Here is a 19,679-nt window from a genome sequence, read left to right on the forward strand (position 1 = left end):
TTTCACACTTACCTGATTAAAGGTGTGAAACCAATGGTCATTCTGACCGTAACAAACAACCTTCTAAATATGTGTGTGTTTGTGCATGTGTGTTGGTGTGTATGTGTGCTTGTTGGTGTGTGTGTGTGTGTGTGTGTGTGTGTCTCCCCTGCCACCACTTGACAACTGATGTTGTTGGGTTTAAGTCCCCATAACTTAGCAGTTCAGCCAAAGAGACTGACAGAATAGGTACCCGGCTTAAAAATGAATAAGTACTGGGGTCAATCTGTTCAATTAAAATTCTTCAAGGCACTGCCACAACATGGCTGCAGTCTAATGGCTGAAACGAGTAAAAGATAAAAGACATGTTTGTGTGTGTGTGTGTGTGTATGTGCATATATATATGCATGTGTGTGTGTGTATGTGCATATATATATGCATGTGTGTGTGTGTGTGTGTGAGTGGTGATGATGATGGTGTTGGAGCCAAAATATTTCAGGCTCTCTATATTAAGCGGCGGACCTTACCTTGCTGTGTCCAAAATTTGCCGTCAGTGAATTTTCTTCAAACCAACAACAACTTCTGACAAGACCATTTCCAACATAAGTTTGGAGTAATGTACCATCCTGGGGTAATTAGAGTAGTCATTAGAGAGTAATTAGAAGAGTAATTACAGTAATTAAAGACAACTACTTAAGTCTGAAGTAATGTACCACACTAATATCATACTCACATAGTACAGATGTAATAAACACACACACACACAAACATACACACACTGTATAGACATTAATTACAGAAACACATTGTGAACACATTAAACACAAATACATATTGTGAACACAAATACACGGCATGAACACATTAATTACACAAACAGTGAACACATTAAACTCCTATAGCTGAACACATTGTGAATACATTAAACACACACACACACACACACACACACAGTGTACACATTTAAACAAGTACATACACTGAGCGAACAATAAACACAGATACACATGGCTAAACACACACAAATTCAACATATTATCAAATATATGAGGGGATGCTGAAAAGCTTCTGACTTTAAAGGTGTTGTGAAAGGCCTGTTTGGAGGCCCACCTTTCAGAGTCCTTTTCTTTGAAAAACTGAAAGGACCAATGCAGTAAGTGAGTAAATCTGAGAGGGGAATACTTTGAATAAAATCATAATAAACTGACCCTAATGTATTTTATTTTACTCAAAGCCAGGAACTTTTAAGCACCACCCTCATATATGGTTTGAACATATTAACACACACGCACACAGAGCCTTGTACAGATTTAAAATAACAGACATTTTAGAAAATTACAATTTTTAAATCTCAGAACAAGAGAGGGAAGAGAGAGAGAGAGGGAAGAGAGAGAGAGGGAGGGAGAAAGAGAGAAGGGGAATGGCAAAATAAGCCAAAACAAAGGAGGTAACTCACCTTCAGGGACCAAATGTTGAGCCAACCTTTTAAACAGCCAGTGGCGAGCATCAATGCATTGGGAGAGAACGACAAACTCGTTACTTTAGAAATATGCCCGACAAATACATATAAAGGCTTCAGGTTATTGTCGAAGCGGTGTTCAGGAAGCGTGTCTTCAGCCGGTGGACAACTTGATGTCGCCTGAAATGGGGAAAATAGACACTATTTTAACAGCAGCAGAAAACAACTCTAAACAAATACGACCAGACACTCATTATCCCTTATAACTGTAATAGTAATAACAACGTTTATAATTACAGTGGTGCATGTAAACATTTGACATTTTAGAAATGTCATTCTTTATTTGGATGCCTAAATTTATAGAATTTTATAACATTGTATTGTTAAGGTTGAAGAATTTCTATTCTGTTGACAGAAGTTTTGAGTTCAAGAATAAAGCATGTTGGGGCAGATCTTGGCCTTCTGTTCCTTAGATCTGGTTTCAACCTGTTTGGTTGCCAATGGAAGCTGAGGAGGTCAGCAGTGATGATAACCCAGGTCAATACCATTGTAGTTGTGACCTGTGGGTCAAGGAGACTAGCACAAAGACGAACATCTCGACCCTTTAACATTTAAACTGGCGATATCAGACTGAAATATTCTACCGGTTTTATGTTCAAACTGGCCAGATCCAGCCTCTCACACTTACCCAACAATGTCATTCTTAAAATAAACAATGACATAATTGAAATTTCAAAGCTATGAGACACTGCAGGAGTTATTTATAGACAGACTACCCTACATAGAAAGTGAAGCATATGCATCATACTCTACAAAGAGAGTACACAATAAACTATACAGGGAGAACATGTACTTGAAAGCATACACAGAATACTACAGAGAGAGTACAGTCTTTACACAGATTATATCACACCACATTTCACAGAGTACACATGGTGCATCACACGGAGAGTACACTTCACAGCAAACACATACAGTAAACTACAGCAAACACACACTGTACTCTACATAGAAAGTACAGTGAAGTTATACAAATAAAATGATTACTTCAGACAATTCCTCTTGAGACTCCATGGCATAAACATTTGGAGACAGGAAAGCCTCATGGGGCGAAGGTTGGGCAATGTTCCACAGATAGACACAACCATTTTCACAGCCACTGAAATAAGAAGAAAGCAGCAAATTAATTTAATTAATATTGGTTTATAATTGAGGTACAAGGCCTGAAAGAAATGGAGAAAGAAATTGGCCGATACCAATTGGCATCAGTACTTCAACGGTAGAACTACATTTTATTGATTCTGTCCCAGAACGGAAGAAAAGCAAAGTTGATTTGGTTCATTTTGCCTGTCATACACAACAGCCCCAGTAACTTTATCATCACTAACATCATCAACACCATCACTAAATTCATTATCATCACAATTTCCATGAGCCATAATGTTCACATATATACGTATGCATGTTCATATACAAGAATTATTCTTGGACAAAGCTATTATCAACAGTGACTTCGAAGTTTCAGCCAGTTGAGCCACACACACATACTTCACGTGGACTTTTGCATGGTTCTCCTGTATCTATTTCACTAGTTCATGGGTTTAGGTCAACTTGAACCTATATCAGAAGACACCCAAGGTACTGCTCAGTGAGTTAAACCCTGAACTATGTAGTCATCAAGTGAATTCCTTAACTACACAGCCATAAGGTACGAAAAGTACAACACAATACAGTAGAGTACTGTGCAATGCAATGAAGTACAGTACTGTGAACAGTCACTCATGAATGAGCAGGTCTTGATAATATTTACCAGTTTTGCCAATCGTTTGTGGCCCCTATGTGGTCCCTATGCACAGAAGAAATAGACATCCTCTTGGTAACTTCACCCTTGACTTTGCAACATATCCAAAACGAGAGAGAGAGAGAGCTGCACTGGTGCTAGGTTGGTACGTTTTTATAGCTATGTAAACTGGAGGAACAACAATGCAAAATGAAGCAGGTTTTATCAGGGACGCAATATGTTGGATCAGTCCAGGAATTGAATCTAAGGCCTTATGGCTGCAAACCAAGCATCATGGCATGTATGAGAAGCTAACAGGCAAAGTGAAAATGTCACAGTTTCTATTTAACAAGAAGCATTTTTGGTTATCAAATAAACATTACTCTACATAGATTGTTTATGTTTGTTGCTTTAGCACCAGGAGATCCATGATCAAAGACAACCCAGACATGACCATCCTACATTTTTTTAATCTATAATGTACTCTGGACTATATTATTCAGTATGTCCTTCTCTAACGATAAAGTGAGTAGAATATCCCCTGAATGGGATACTAGTCCGTTGCAGGGTTAACCATTTACAGCTGAGTGGACTGGGGCAATGTGAAAATGAAATGCTTTGCTTAAGAGCACAACACACCACCCAGTCTGGGAATTGAAACCACGACCTTGCAGTTGTGAGTGAAACACCCTAACCACTAGACAACACGCCTGCATTATGAAAATAAAAAAAAAGAGAGGGAAAGTGGGAGAGAGCAAGAGAGAGAGAGAGAGAGTGAGAGAAGTTAGCATCAATCCTTACACAGCAAACGTAAGCGTTTTATCATCACCAACCCCAACCATCTTACACCACTCAATCATAGAAACACTGCATTTGTGCTTCAGGGCGTACACGCATTGGATGGACTTTCTCTTGTGAAGCCAGATTTTCACACACGAATCATCGATGGCAAAACTTCCAATCAACAGTCCAGTCGGGTCATACTTGATACATTCAATGGCCGTCTGTAACGAAAATAAAACAGAAGGGTAGCAGAGTGCAACAAACAAAGGGTGTAATAGACTGTGACAGACATACAGAGGTGTAACAGAATGTGACGTACATAGAGAGGTGTAATAAATCGTAACAAAACAGTGTAATCAAATGACAAACTAAGCAATATATTAACAATATTATCTAAATTAAAACAGCAAGGAACAACTGGAGTCAAGAGAATCCACTAGATTATCTCAACTCCAAATGTATCTGTTTTAGAAATTATTATCTGGACAAGTGTTTCTCAACCTTTTTACCCTTGTGTAACCCTTAAAATAAATTACATGTCTTAAGGAACCCCTGCACAAATAAAATTATATACCTTATCTTTCCCATATTCTTTTCATCATAGTTCACATGGTAAATATCAAACAGAACTCTAAAGTTATAAAGTTGTCTAAAAACTCAAACGATATCAAATGGAATTATTTATTCAAATTAGTCAAACCTCTTCAATTGCATTAAATATAATTATTTAAATGAATTGAATCTGTCGATTAATTAACTCCAGATTCATTACTAGTTAGTTACATCAAATAAACCTTACTTGTAGTAATTAAGTAAATTAAACAATAAAAGCTTGTTACTTACATTGAACGCATCGACAGTAAGGGGTTGTTTGAAGTCTACTCTGCTACACAGTGACAAGGTTCCATCACAGAATCCAACAGCAAATCTTTTGTCCTCGCTGGGCCAGGCCAGACACTTCACAGGGACTGTGTGTACAGAGAAGATACAGACATTAGACAAACATTTACACAATATATATATATATATATATATATATGTATCATCATCAGCTGGCATGGGGGGGGGTTTACTTTGACTGGAACTAGTAAGCTACAGGGGCTGCACCATGTTCCAGTCTGATTTGGCATGGCACACTTTAAATTATCCAACATGTTTTACCTTTTAAAAGCACTCCATACACTCTGTAAAGTGGTTGGCATTGGAGAGGGCATCCAGCTGCAGAGACCATGCCAAAGCTTGTTGCAGCTCTCCAGGTTGCTAGCTCCTGTCAACCCATCCAACCCATGCCAAATCTAAAGACCAACGTTTCATAATTATCTTTTATCTTTTACTTGTTTCAGTCATTAGACTGTGGCCATGTTGGAGTACTGCCTTGAAGAATTTTAGTGGAATGCATCAAGCCGAGTACTTATACCATTGGTATCTTTTGATGAACCGCTAAGTTATAGGGATGTATACATACCAAACCAGTTTTCAAGTGGTGAGGACAAACACAAAGATACACACATACACAAGCACACATATACATACATACATATATATATGTGTGTGTGACGGGCTTCTTTCAGTTTCCATCTCCCAAATCCACTCACAAGGCTTTGGTTGACCTGGCACTATAGTAGAAGGCACATGCTTGAGGTGTCGCACACAGGGGCTGAACCTAGAACCATGTGGTTGGGAAGCAACCTTCTTACCACACAGCCATGCCTGCACCTATATATAATCATAATCTTTAAAAAAACAAAACAAGCCCTTGAGAACTCAGAGGCGTCATCTGCATGCAAAACAACAACGGTGGCTCAATCAACAAACCTTTTCTGTAGCAGTGTTCCAATTCCAGACGACAGAAGGAATTGTCTCCATGGATGTCAACGACAGCAATTGAACCATTGACCCGGCCGATCAAGAGCGTGTCGACACTGTTCTTGTGAATGCCATCGGCCACACCTTTGCTCTGTGGCCAGGTCATGGCAGTGATTAAGTTCGGATTGACGTCTACATAACCTTTTTGACCTGAAACAGAGAATCCCAAGAGGAATGGTGAGACGACAACATATCACAAGATGATCTTGTGAATTCCTAAACAACAACAACTGGACTCTGGATGAAGAGTTTAGAAAAAGTATAAATAAATACAAAAAAAGAAATCACCAGGCTCCCCCTACCACCACCACAACCTTCCCCCCATCACCCCCACCTGTCTCAACACTCCACCCCAAGACCTGTCCCTTTCCCACCCAACACCACCTTTGTAGTCACTACTCCTCCCACTAGCGTGACACTACCACCAGTACCACAAGCTTGCACCACCACCACCACCACCACCACAGAAGCCCCCTACACTCCCCAGACATCCCAGTCTCCCACACCTGCCCCAAACAATCCCCATAGTTACATACCTGACATCTCCCATACGTTCATGATGTTATTCATCGATGCAGCCACCAATGAACCGGTGCAGTTCCAACAAATATTCTCTGGTGCACATTCCTGCACATACGATTCACAACTTCCTTCTTCTTTCTGGAACACACACGTATGCTCCAGGTACTGATGAGAACGGTTGGGAAGATGCCACACTCGAAGGGTACTGTCAAAACCACTGCACAAACACAACCAACAATTAGTTAATAATAATAATAATAAAGATAATAATAATGATAATGGTTTCAAATTTTGTCACAAGGGAAATTATTTTGGGAGAGAGGATGTGTCAATTACATCGACCCCAGTGTCTCACTGGTACTTAATTTATTGAATATAAAAGACAAAGTCAACCTTGGCAGAATTTGAACTCAGAACATAGCAACAGATGCAATACTGCAAAGCATTTTATCCAGCATGCTAACGATTCTGCCAGCTCACTGCCTTAAATAATAATAACAATAATAATAATAATAATAAAATTTTTATTTTGTTGTGCCTGGGGAGAGTCATTATGTAAGAATATAATTAACACACACTCTGGTTCAATTCCACTCTTTTAATATTAGTCAATTGGTTAAATATCCATCTAATTAATTAATTGTTTAATCTGACAAACAAAAACAAAACAAATTAAACAGTTGATTAATTAGATGGATATTTAACCGATTGATTAATAATAATACAGGAGTGGAATTGATCCAATGTGTGTGTGTTAATTATATTGTCATAATGACTCTCCCCAGACACAACAAAATTTGTTTCAACACACAAATTCACATAAAGAATCTTGCAAACCAAATACAAAAACAAGGAATAATAATATTCATGACCGAAGGAGATCTTTACGCTTTTACCCTAATTGCCACATGTTAATTAGGTGATCACTAATTGCCATATGTTAATTAGGTTGTTACTAATTGCTATACTTTGAGTAGAGTGTGTAAAGAAATGATTTAACCTTGTGGCTAACAAGTTCTTCTTCTCACTCCACACAGAAGAATCCAATCTGTCTTGATGGCCTTCCAGTTTTGTGACGGAACACTTTGAGAGGTCATGGGCCAAATCTGCCATATTTTCATTGTGATCGCAGCTGGATCGTATCTGAGAAGAGATGGAACGGACTAACTGTTTGGCGGCCCATTGGCGGTGTTGGTGAGGTACGTAGGAAGAGATGACGCAGGCGGCTAAAGCGTCCGTCAAGGTCAACGAGGTGATCTTTTCGTGAAGAAACGGACCAGATTCTTGTAGAGAAGGATCTAGAAGGAAAGTTAAGAGGAAAATCTTCAACAGACCATTTACGGAGAATGTGAGGAAGATGGGCAGGATTCAAGAGCAATAAAAATGCGATAACTTACTTACATGTCAGAAGGTAGGGGTAGAGTATGTGGGGTGTAATGAGATGTGTGTGGGTGAGTGTGTGTGGGGTGTGTGATATGGGGGTATGGTATTGTGTGTGTGTGTGTGTGTGTGTATGTATGTATGTAAGGTAGTGTTGTATATTCAGACATAGTGAATGCCAACACAAATAAGCAAGAATTGGGAAATAGTGTTTCCTGAATGATGAGAGAGGGAGATGTGAGAGAGAGAAGTGAGAGAGAGAGAGAAGTGAGAGAGAGAGAGAAGTGAGAGAGAGAGAAGTGAGAGAGAGAGAGAAGTGAGAGAGAGAGAAGTGAGAGAGAGAAGTGAGAGAGAGAGAGAGAGATGATAAAGGGATGAGATTTGTAAGAGAGATGTGTGTGAGAGAGAATGAAATGAATTAGATAAAAACTTGCAAGAGACGAAGAAGAGAGGTGAGAGTGAGACACACATGATGAGAGACTGGAGACAGAGATAAGATAGATGTGAGATGAAATGAGTAGGCATTGTGCTGCATACTTTTCATTTCTTCAGCGACATTGTGTGCCATCAACTTCTTGCTCCATCCTTGACTGGCCAATAAAGAGACAAGGGCTTGGGTGACAGAAAAATTAGGTGAGGTCATTCTCTCTTGAACCACAGCATTCTGCAACTGTCTTTGGTGGGCCGGAACATCAGGATTGGCACTCCAACCTGTAGCAGCTTGCATTAATTCCTACAAAATGGAAATGTTGGAGAGGGTGCAGTGAAGTGGGAGAAAGAAGGAAGGCATCATCGTTTAACACCTGTTTTCCATGCTGGCATAGGGGAAGTGGTTTTGGAAAGGGTCTTATGGCCGGATGCCCTTCCTAATGCCAACCACCTTGCAGAGTGGACTGAGTGGACAAAACGAATATGAAAAAATATTAATAAAATTATGGCCATCTACATAACATACTTAACGTAGTAGATACATCTTTGAAAGGAAATCTACTGTGGTATTTGTCCAAAGACAATATCTCTTATGGATGTGCTGTATTTAAAAACAGTTTTTCTAAGCCCTGTAAAAGAACTCAGAAGGTTGGGCCTACAACCAGGCCTTTTGTGATACCCTTAAAGCCAGGGATTTTTCAGCACCCTCTTATACATTTTCACACACACATATACAGATGTATGCATATGAAGGTAGTGGTTACAGTGTTGCACTCATGGGTCACAAGACCCTAGTTTTGATTCCCAGACAACCAGCAGTGTATCGTATTCTTGAGCAAAACACTTCATTTCACGTTGCTCCAGTCAGCTCAGCTGTAAATGGGTGAACCCTGTTACAGATGGGTATTCTGTTCAGAGGTGATGTTGACCTACCCAAACCTGTGAAGTAACTATCAAGGTTTTCCTTGGAAATATATATACATACACCTGTGTCTATCTGTGAATCTGTTCGGTCGAAGGACATCCAACCATAAAAACCATGCCAAAGCAGACACTGGAGCTCATTGCAGTCCTCTGGCTTCGCAGCTCTTGTCAAACCGTCTAACCCATGCCAGCATGGAAAATGGACATTAAATGATGATGATGATGATATATATAGTGTGGAAGAGAAAGAGAGAGAGAAAGAGAGACTTACCTGTGAACAGACTTTGACGAGTTGTTTGAGAGAAAGTGGATTCTCCTGGGCCAAAGCTCCAATAGCAGCATTCAGGTAAGAAAGACATTCTGCTGGTTCAGTGACTTGCAATGAAGATGCAGACATATCGAGCTTCCCTGCAGCACAGAACTGCATCAAACGTACAACAAGCATGATGTCTGAAAGCCCAATGTTTTCAAGAGCAGCAGATAAACTGCAGGACGGACCACTGTGGACGGAAAAAGAGAGAGAAGAGGAGGAGGATACAGCTTCGTTTTCTACATGGACAGAGAAAAGTATAAAAAACAACCAACCGTGTGTAAAGGGTAAAAACTGGAGACATCATAAAAGATGTACTCAGGTATTAGATAGTTCCTAGTTTATAATACAACATGTACCTGATATTAGATACTCACCTATCACTAAGGAGTGCGAGGGCTTTCATGACCATGGTTCTAGCAAGTAGTACTTGCATCGCCGATGTTATTCGTTGCAGAGCGAGCATTCGTTCATGTGGATTCCGGAGACAGACAGCTTGTTCACCGAGGGATTTCAGGTTCTTCACGCTCTTTACGGCACGGGCAGTGGCAGCTAGAATAACACAGGAGAGAGGAGGGGGAGTAGTTGAGAGAGAGAGAGAGATCCACAGAGAGACAGACAGACAGACACAAAGAGAGAGACACACACACACACACACATTACATTGTATGGTAGCGATGGTATGACTTACATAGTGATGTTATGAGGTCATCAGAGGTGTGTCCTCTGACAAGTTTCTCTCCTAGGGGATCAGCTTCTGAAAAGTGGACAACATCTGGGGCTGGACGCCTCTCAGACAGGCCTAACCTCAAAAGGAGTTTCTCACTATCATTAACTGGAACTTTCTCTAAAGGTGACTCAGTGTTCAGCAAGCTGGCATCATCTGAATACATCGATAAAAGAAAGGAAAATATAAATTAAAACAGTTCTCCTTTGATAAGCATTTGCTAATCAGTGTTTAAGTCAATTTTCTGCTATGGTGTTTAATTGATGCGGTCTTAGGGAATGAAATCGAGATATATGATGTTGGCAGGAAACATAAATGCCAAATTCTTCAGATTTCCTTAACAAAATTCCATTTTAAAAAAATTTCATTAAAACAAGAAAAACTATCAAAAAGTAAAATAGAAAAAGAAAAAAAATACAAAATGTTTAAATTAATATTTATAAAAAAAAAATTAAGATTTAGGTTCAGAACTGGCTGAGTGGTTAAGAAGCTTGCTTCGCAACCACACCATTTCAGGTTCAATTCCAGCGAGTAGCACCTTGGGCAAGTGTCTTTTATTCTAGCTTCAAACCATCCAATGCCTTGTGAGGGAATTTGATTGACAGAAGCTGTGTGGAACCTCATTGTATGCACATTTGTGTGTGTGTGTGTGTGTTTGGCTTTGTCACCATCACTGCTTGACAACTGGGGTTGGTTTGTTTATGTTTCCAGAACTTAGCAGTGTGGCAAAAGTGACCGATAAAATAGATATTAGACTTTAAAAAAGAATTAAGTACTGGGTTGAGGGTGGGGGCGGGGGTTTGATTTGTTCGACTAAAACCCTTCAAGATGATGCCCCAGCATGGCTGCAGTCCAACGACTGAAATAAGTAAAAAGATAAAAGATGTAAAAGTAAATAAAAATGAAATAAAAGAAAAAAAGAAGATATTTTTTTATTAAAGGTTCACAGAGTGATGATGTAGCAGTTGGTGTGAGAGGAATCAATCAAATTGATCTCAGCTGATTGGTGAGTTCAGTGTAATGAAAGACTATTTCAACTCCCGGTGGGATATGAACTCAGGCTATTTAGGTATGGATGTGGCTGTATGCTCGAGAAGCTTGATTCCCAACCATGAGGTCTTAGGTTCAATCCTACTGTAAGGCCCAACAGGCAAGTATCTTCTAGAGCTTGGAGCTAATCAACGGCAGCATTCGTCCTATTTTTCTGGACTGCCAGGTTGGCTTGGCGATAACTATTAATATCCAGTAATGCTGCCGTAGTCTCCTTTAGAGAGACTTAGAAATATTAATATTTCTATATATATATATATATATATATATATGATATATCCTGTCCACACTGTAAAGTGGTTGGTGTTCAGCTGTAAAAACCTTGCCAAAACTGACCTTGCCTGTGCTTGTGCCACGTAAAAAGCATTCAGTCCACTCTGCTGGGTGGTTGGTGTTACGAAGAGCATCCAGCCATAAAACTCCTGCCAAAACAGACACAGAAGCATGGTGTAGGCTCCTGCTTGGCCAGCTCCTGTCGAACCGTCCCACCCATGACAGCATGGAAGGCAGATGTTAAACAATGATGATGATGATGAGGATGATGACGACGATGATGAGGGTGTGTGTGTGTGTTACTGTCTGTGTGTTTGTGTCTCCTTATCTCAACATTACAAGACAGCTGTAAATGAGCATCACTGTCATACAAGCAATGTCCTTTATTTCTAATATTCTGAAAAACCATGACTGGACATTAGGGAAACATTACTTTGCTTGGAATCAGGTGGGGATTGACAACAGGAAGGGCATCCAGCTTTCGAAAATCCATCTGAGTTGGAAACCATCCACATAGAAAAGTGGATGTTAAAACAATGCTGTTGATATTATGGTCCTAAGCACGTAGGCTAGAAAGCCTTGTGGTATTTGTTTTGGCACTCAACAATCAGAGTTCAAATCTCACTTTCAGGCATCAATTTAAAAAAAATGGGGGATTGATGGATCTGTTGGGAGAGTGTGGTGGTCCAGTGAGGTGCCTTGAGGTGGACAGCAACATCTGTAATGACCCTACTGCCAAGCTGTATTGGCCCAGGGTGGTGATTGATTTTAATGAGATACAAGAGGGTACCCAAAAGTAACTGAAAACATTCTCTGTGGGACAAGCCTGTTGCAGCTCAAGTTTCTGCTGCTAGAAGTCACTTGATGCGACCCTCAGGCATCAGTCTGCTGACCAGCAGCATCAAGTGGAATCATACTGCCACATGGTTTGTCTTTGTTTTGCAGTGTTTCTCCCCTGTTTGTAGATTTTTGTGATGGCTGAAACGAAGGAATAGCATGCTTCTGCAAAATTCTGTTTTCTGCTGCGGAAAATGGTGGCCGAAACAGTTGTCATGCTTCAAACAGCTTACAAGGATGCTGTCATGAGCAAAACACAAGTTTACGAGTGGTTTCCATGTATTAGGAATGGTCACTTGTTGCTTGAAGACCAACTTCATTCCGGATGACCGTCAACATGTAAAACTAAATGAATAAAATAATATTGCAAAATTCTGTTTTTTTCTTTTGGGAACTCCCTCGTATCCCTAACATTCTTTATAACATGTAGGAATTAAATGCCATGAAGATTGTTACACCAGGGGTTGGGAGAGTATCCATGCAGGGTGACCCATACAATGCCCCCAATTGTACTGAAGGCTGTGGTAACCCAGTATTATTAACATGGTGCTTGGAACATAACACTGTATTGTATAATATAGGGCTAGGAATATAACAAAAAACAAATATATATTAGCATATGAAGACGGTATTTTGAATATAACAAAAGAGTATCATATAATGGTAGATTAAGATGGTGCTGGAAATAAAAAAGAAAGACAAACATAAATTAGTATATGAAGATGATGTTTGGATCATAAAAGACAAATATGTATTGGTATGTTAAGATGATGTTTGGAACATAACAAAAGACAAATATATACATCAGTATAGTAAGATGGTATTTTGGTACATAAGAAAAGAGTAATGTATATTGGTAAGATAGTGTTTGGAACATAAATGTTTCTATATATATAATTGTAACAGAATATTTTGATTTATGAGTGATCACTCCAAAATGAGAAGTTTTGTATCATAAAAATAGAACTGGTCTTATGTAGGTTGTAGAAACAGGGGTTAGTCTATGAAAGACAAAGGAATGAAAAACTTTGCATCAATATTAGGAACAGCATCAATGTCACAGCATCTCCAAATTGTAAAATGTTTCTAGTGTTGAAATTATTGAGTTAAATTGTAACTACACCAAAGTTAAGTTTTGGTTAATGTTTCCAACAAACCCCAAAAAATTAGCCAAGGTGTAACAGCATGGCTTTTGCTTCCCAACCACATGGTTCAAGGATTGCTCTAACTGTATGGTACCTAGGGCAACTGTTCTCTACTACAGTGAAAGGTTAACCAATATCTTGGGATTTGTGAGACAGAAACAATAATGCAGAAGCCCATTGTAGGTATATAAGTGTTTGTCTATGTGTTTGAACTCACATAAGTCAGAGAGTACTCAACACACATAGTTTATCTCCTTTTGTGACAGTGTTTGAAATCAAAAGAAAACACTACATCACTCTCAAAGTACATTTGGTAAAAGAAGGATAGAAGTGAATGTAATATTGACATTGTCTGATCCCTCTTGGTCAAAGCTTCCTTCCATTCCCTAACAATAATAGTATCAATAGTATTGTGTATTGAGTACAAAATTTGAAACTTTGATCAAACCAAATTCAATGAAGATAATACAACACACACACACAGATTATCATACATGCACAAATATGCCCACACATGTATATACATAATTACACTATCTTTGAGAATTAATAGCCAATTAGTACAAAAATACTTCTAATGATAATAATAATAATAATAATAATAATATTAATAATAATCATCCATTTTCAAAGGTGGAACTAAAATAGATAAAGCTATAAATGATAGCGAGAGTGTAGAATATTGGATTAAAACACACCCCCTGGATGGAGGAAAAAATTCAAAGGGTTGCTTTGTTATGATGGTAGAACATCTGCCATGCTTTCAGCATTTTTTCATCCAATATTCTACATGCTGTTATTTATAGTTCTATCTACTTCAAGCTTCACCATTTAAAATACAATTTACTTCATATCTCTCAAAGTTTCTAGATTCTTATGATGTAAACAAATAATAACAAAAATAGTAAAATAATAATAATAAATAATATGTATTATTATTTTTGTTAATTATTTATTATTTTTTAGTTTCAAACAGAAGTTATTATTTTTTTTTTTTACTTTGTTAAAGAAAGTGATTGATTTCACATACCATCCTGCAGAGATCCCCCAGGACACAAGAAGTCCGGAGCTGTTTGCCGGAGCTGAGCGGATTTCCAAGCAGGTGTCCCGCTACCAGTAGTGGGCGAGTGGCCGGCGGCACCAGAGTGGCCAGACATGTCCAAGTGGTGGGCTCGGCAATCGGGACATAACAAATAAAACGGGTACCCGGTACCACAAGTCCCGCCGTACCAGCCAGACGTGTACACTCCAGAACTACTGTAGCCATGACTACGACAAGTCCCTAGAAAACAGTTAACAGATTGAAACTATATGCGTACGTAGGAGGTGAGCAGTCGACAGACAAGTCAAGACACCCAACTAAGGAAACAGAATTAAAGGAAGAGGGGAGGGAGGAGATAGGGGTCAGTGATTCTAAGGTTAGAAAGTTCTACTTTTCAAGTAACCATATACAGCTACTACTATTATTATTATTGCTACAGCTACTACCACTACTGTTATTATTATTATTGTTGTTAGTATTGCTTTTTGACAGAGGCAACAAAAAGGCAAGCGGTAAAGAATATTACTATTCATAATTATTATAATTATTATATAACTAATATAAACCATTATAGTAAGGTAACTAACATAAATTATTATAATTAGATAGTACTGCATATCAAACATATTACAATAGAAATAGTTAGTTACTTGTGACACTAATTTATTAGCAATGAAAGCAATTAGAGTTGCTCTTTGTTGTTTGTGCAAAGGGCAGGGGGGAGCGGGAGAGGGTCAGGGATCAACTTCTAATTATCAAAATGGACACAACAAAATAAATAAATATATAAATTAATGAATTAATTAATAAATAAATATTCAAGGATTAAAGTTAATGGAGGAAAAACATTATTCCAATAGCAGAATCAGTAGAGCAACAGAGTAAGTGGATTTAGTGATATAGTTATGTTCTCCTGCCCCATCCACCCCAATACTTTTGAGTTCTGAAAATTAAAATCCTGTAAAAAAAAAAAAAAACAGAAAAGGTTGACTTTACCTTTTATCCTTCTGGGAGTTTAATAATGACTGGACCCTTTCTCAAATATATGTGCCCCTAGGGAGCCATCACCACATCCTACTACTCTAGAGACAATAAAATACAGGACCAAACTTCCTATCTGGAATTTCCAGAAATTTGGAGATATTGTGCAACACCACGCAATATACTGTACCCTGTATTGAGTACAAAGACCCTATTGTTGAAGTTGATTAATCTGTATATGGCATGTTAAAGATAGTTTTGTTGGTTATTTTTTTTACTGGATTAATAAAGACTGTGTGGCTTAGTGGTTAAGGAACTTGGTTCACAATCGTAAAGGTTGTGGTTTCAATTCCCAGCAGCCTGTTGTGTCCTTGAGCAAGACATCTTCATTCAAGTTGTTCCTATCCACTCAATTGGCAAAAATTGTTGAATTTTGTGTCACACTGAATCTCCCTGAGAACTACATTAATGGTATGCATGTCTGTGGAGCGCTCAGCCACTTGCAAGTTAATTTCACGAGTAGGCTGTTCCATTGATTTGATCCACTGGAACACTTGTTTTCATAACCAACAGAGTGCCACTTAATAAAGACGAAACACACTCTGCTTTACAAATTTATTCATTTCTACCTGTATCTGTTAAATAAAATCATTTTCTTTATTTTTTCATAAGATTTTCATCTTGCAAACATTATACTGTATATACATGGTACATATGATATATTTAAAAAAAATTTTAACACATTAATAGACATCAAACAGATCAGACTTTAGAACAGTGAGCAAAAATCTCGAGAAGTACATGGGACAAATAGGGGCTGCAATAAGGGTGGAGCACTTGCAGAAAACAGCACTGCTTGGAACCGCTCGAATACTCTGCAAGGAGTATTCGGAAAATGAGGTGTTACCTTAGTTCAATGGTAGCGAACAGCTGACACTGCAGTACATCTCCAGCGTTAGAAGCTGTTCAAAGGCAATAATAATAATAATAATAATAATAATAATAATAATAATAATAATAATAATAATAATAAAATGATTCTCCCTATTAAAGGCAAAAGGACTGAAATTTGGGGGAGGGGGATAGTTGATAACATCGACCCCAGTACTCAACAGTACTTATTCTATTGACCTGGAAAGGATGAAAGGCAAAGTAGACCTTGGCAGAATTTGAACTCAGAACGTAGCAACAAATGAAATACTGCTAAGCATTTCACCCAGCTTGCTAACGATTCTGCCAGCATGCTGCCATAATAATAATAATAATAATAATAATAATAATAAAGCTTTCTACAATAGACACAAGGTCTGAAATTTTGGCGGAGGGGCCTAGTCGATTACATCAAGCCCAGTGTTTTACTGGTACTTAGTTTATTGATCCTGAAAGGATGAAAGGTAAAGTCAACCTCAGCAGAATGTGAAGATGGACGAAATGCTGTGAAGCATTTCACCAGGTGTATCAACAATTCTTCCAGCTCGCTGCCTTAACCCCTTGCCTGCCATGAGAGCCCCATTTGGGGACCTGCTAGAAACAGTCTCACTGCCGGTTGTTCGTTGTATTTCAAGTGAAATGCTTCTGTCCATTGCATTTGCAGAGGTGTGTTTAACAATATTTAGTAGTTTGTCATTATTAGCTCTGGCTAATTCGAGAGGACATTTTATGTCATAAATCACAATTTTTGAACTACAAAAATATCGACTGTTTTGAAAAAGGTTTTTTTAACTTTTGCATTTCCCATTTATATCATTCATTGATATTTCATACACATTTGCATTTGATATTATAGTTTCAAAGAAACTTAAGTGTTTATTATTGCAATTGAAAAGAAAAGGAGAAATATGCTTTTCTTTTTCAGCGATCCCCATTTGGGACGTTAAGATTAATCTATCATAATTTACAAAATAATTCACAGATGAAGAAAATTAAAATATTACGTATTATTTTAATTTCTAAGACACCTGGCAATGCCAAAAAATATGAATAAAAGAAATTTGGCAGTTAATGGGTTAATAATGATGATGCTAATGATGATAACAGTCTATTCTACTATAGGCACAAGGCCTGGAATTTTTTTTTGGGGGGGGGGTGATAGTTGATTACATCAACCCCTAGTATTCAACTGGTACTTGTTTCATTACAAATCAAGATGATAAAACAGTGAAGTTGATGTCCGTGGAATTTGAACTCAGAACTTTAAAAAATTTAATTCAATCAATCAACCTAGCTAAGATCTCAAGTATTCTTTATTTTTATCCCCTGCAACCCCCTTTTTTTTTTAGTGTGTTTTGAGCTTGGAAGCAGAACTCAAAGGATGGCAAAAAGTAATGTGCAAGTAAAATACTACGACAAACCACTTTGTACAGTGCTCCACCGATTCTCTCTCTCTCTCTCTCTCACACACACACACACAGAGTAACAACAAAAACAACAGTAAAAACATCAACAACATAATGATGATGATGATGTTAAGATAATGAGTTGAAGTGTTAAAGACTGTTAAGATGGATTATTAATTAGTTGTAATAAAATAAATTAATTAAATGTGAAAAGAAAGAGAGAGGGAGGAGGGGTACGATGTGTTGTCGCGTATTTATATATGTTAGAGATGTGGGGTAATATTGGATCCAAGCTGACACTGTTTACAGACAACAGAAAAGCAAGTTTGAAGGGTTGCCATGGTGATGGTGGTGGGAATGATGGTGGCAGTGATGATGATGATGGCTACAATTCCAGTGATGATGGTAGTGGTGATGACGACGATGGTGTCCACGACAACAATTATAATGATGATGATGATGATGATTAGTTATAATGATGTTGAGTGTGATCCATGATGACTACATTTATGATGATGATGATAAACATTTTTGTGAGTAGCAAAGCACAATGTCAGTTACATCACCACTCCCACCTACACTTACCCCCAGCATCTTACTGGTAATGTATGGCTTCTTACCCATCCCTCCTCTTCCACAGGAAAGCAAACAGTAAATTTGGTTGGTTCTGGCAAGATCTGAACCTGAGACTTAAAGGGACATAGCTAACTACAACAACAAGATGAAGTGGTCAGAGCCATTGGATGGCCAAGAGATTTATTGTCCAGTCAACCTTTAAACTTGACTAGGGCCAATGGTATATGGTCAGGTCAGGAATGTCATACCAGGGTGATGACCCCTGCTACTGATACCATGGAAACCAGTCCTACCTCTTCTACGGCTGAGTGGTCAGCAACTAAACTGACCCCCCACCACTTGAGTAGCTTGCTGCCATTATGAAGAGGATATCTTGATACCCAACAGGACTTCAAAAGGGTGGATGAGCTCCTTGTGGGCCAACAGCTATACTGTTAGGGAAGGCAATAGCAAACCACCCTCCAGTACCCCCACCAAGAAGACATTATGAGAAAGTCAGAAGGAAATATCGTTATGGCTTCAACGATAATTGTTTCAAATTTTGGCACAAGGCCAGCAATGTTTAAGAGGTGGGAAGGCTTAGTTGAAGACATAAGGGGGACTTCATTTTATTAACCCTGAAAGGACAAAAGCCAAAGATGACCACAGTAGGATTTGAACTCAGAAGAAATGTTGCGATGGCCACAGGGGCATCTGATAAGAGGGACCACAATGGGGGGGAGACTACATAATGAGATGAAAGGGAGGAAGAGAAAGGGGGGAGGCAGGAGATGAAAAAGTATTTATAATATACAAAATATGCCAACTCATTGATGATGCAATCCGCCTGATACAGGAGAGCCTCCAACTAGAGTCAATCAAAGAACCTTGCAGATCCAGGGTCACCCTGACCACCCAAATAAACAAAAAGCTATCATGTATTATTAAATGGCAAAAATACTGCCTGTTGCTTAGGGACCCTAATGCTATAAATTATTAAAAGGACCAAACTGCTACATGGTAGGTATTAAGAGGATCAAAGTGCTGTTCGTTAACTGAGAGACCTATATCCCCCAACAGTCGAGTAAATGAAACACTCCATGTCATCATGTAGCCAAAGCAGCCACCTGTGTTACTGGCCATGTTACTGAATGCTTCAAATCACCATATATGTTACAGTATGATTACAAAGCACCACATGTTACTGAGCAGCGAAAAGCCCACACATTACAGAGTGACCGAAACACCTTAAAAAAACATGTTACAGAAGGAGATGGAAGCAAAAGATATATATATATATA

At 38.5% G+C, this 19,679-nt stretch overlaps 1 protein-coding gene across 1 annotated transcript in view; it reads right to left on the reverse strand.

The window, feature by feature from the left end:
* The window catches only part of LOC106868812 (probable E3 ubiquitin-protein ligase HERC1), a 98,961-nt gene that overhangs the window by 20,316 nt on the left and 58,966 nt on the right, over nucleotides 1-19,679 (reverse strand). Inside the window, exons 43-55 of the mRNA XM_052975429.1 lie at nucleotides 14,495-14,746; nucleotides 10,124-10,315; nucleotides 9,810-9,984; nucleotides 9,394-9,622; nucleotides 8,307-8,502; nucleotides 7,390-7,687; nucleotides 6,404-6,606; nucleotides 5,817-6,017; nucleotides 4,845-4,969; nucleotides 4,020-4,222; nucleotides 2,486-2,597; nucleotides 1,436-1,618; nucleotides 507-605 (exon numbers count right to left, since the gene is read on the reverse strand). Of these exons, the coding sequence (XP_052831389.1) occupies nucleotides 507-605; nucleotides 1,436-1,618; nucleotides 2,486-2,597; nucleotides 4,020-4,222; nucleotides 4,845-4,969; nucleotides 5,817-6,017; nucleotides 6,404-6,606; nucleotides 7,390-7,687; nucleotides 8,307-8,502; nucleotides 9,394-9,622; nucleotides 9,810-9,984; nucleotides 10,124-10,315; nucleotides 14,495-14,746 (2,468 nt within the window). The remainder of the gene's footprint in view (nucleotides 1-506; nucleotides 606-1,435; nucleotides 1,619-2,485; nucleotides 2,598-4,019; nucleotides 4,223-4,844; nucleotides 4,970-5,816; nucleotides 6,018-6,403; nucleotides 6,607-7,389; nucleotides 7,688-8,306; nucleotides 8,503-9,393; nucleotides 9,623-9,809; nucleotides 9,985-10,123; nucleotides 10,316-14,494; nucleotides 14,747-19,679) is intronic.

Source organism: Octopus bimaculoides, chromosome 21 (genome assembly GCF_001194135.2).
Source record: "Octopus bimaculoides isolate UCB-OBI-ISO-001 chromosome 21, ASM119413v2, whole genome shotgun sequence".
NCBI lineage: Eukaryota > Metazoa > Mollusca > Cephalopoda > Octopoda > Octopodidae > Octopus > Octopus bimaculoides.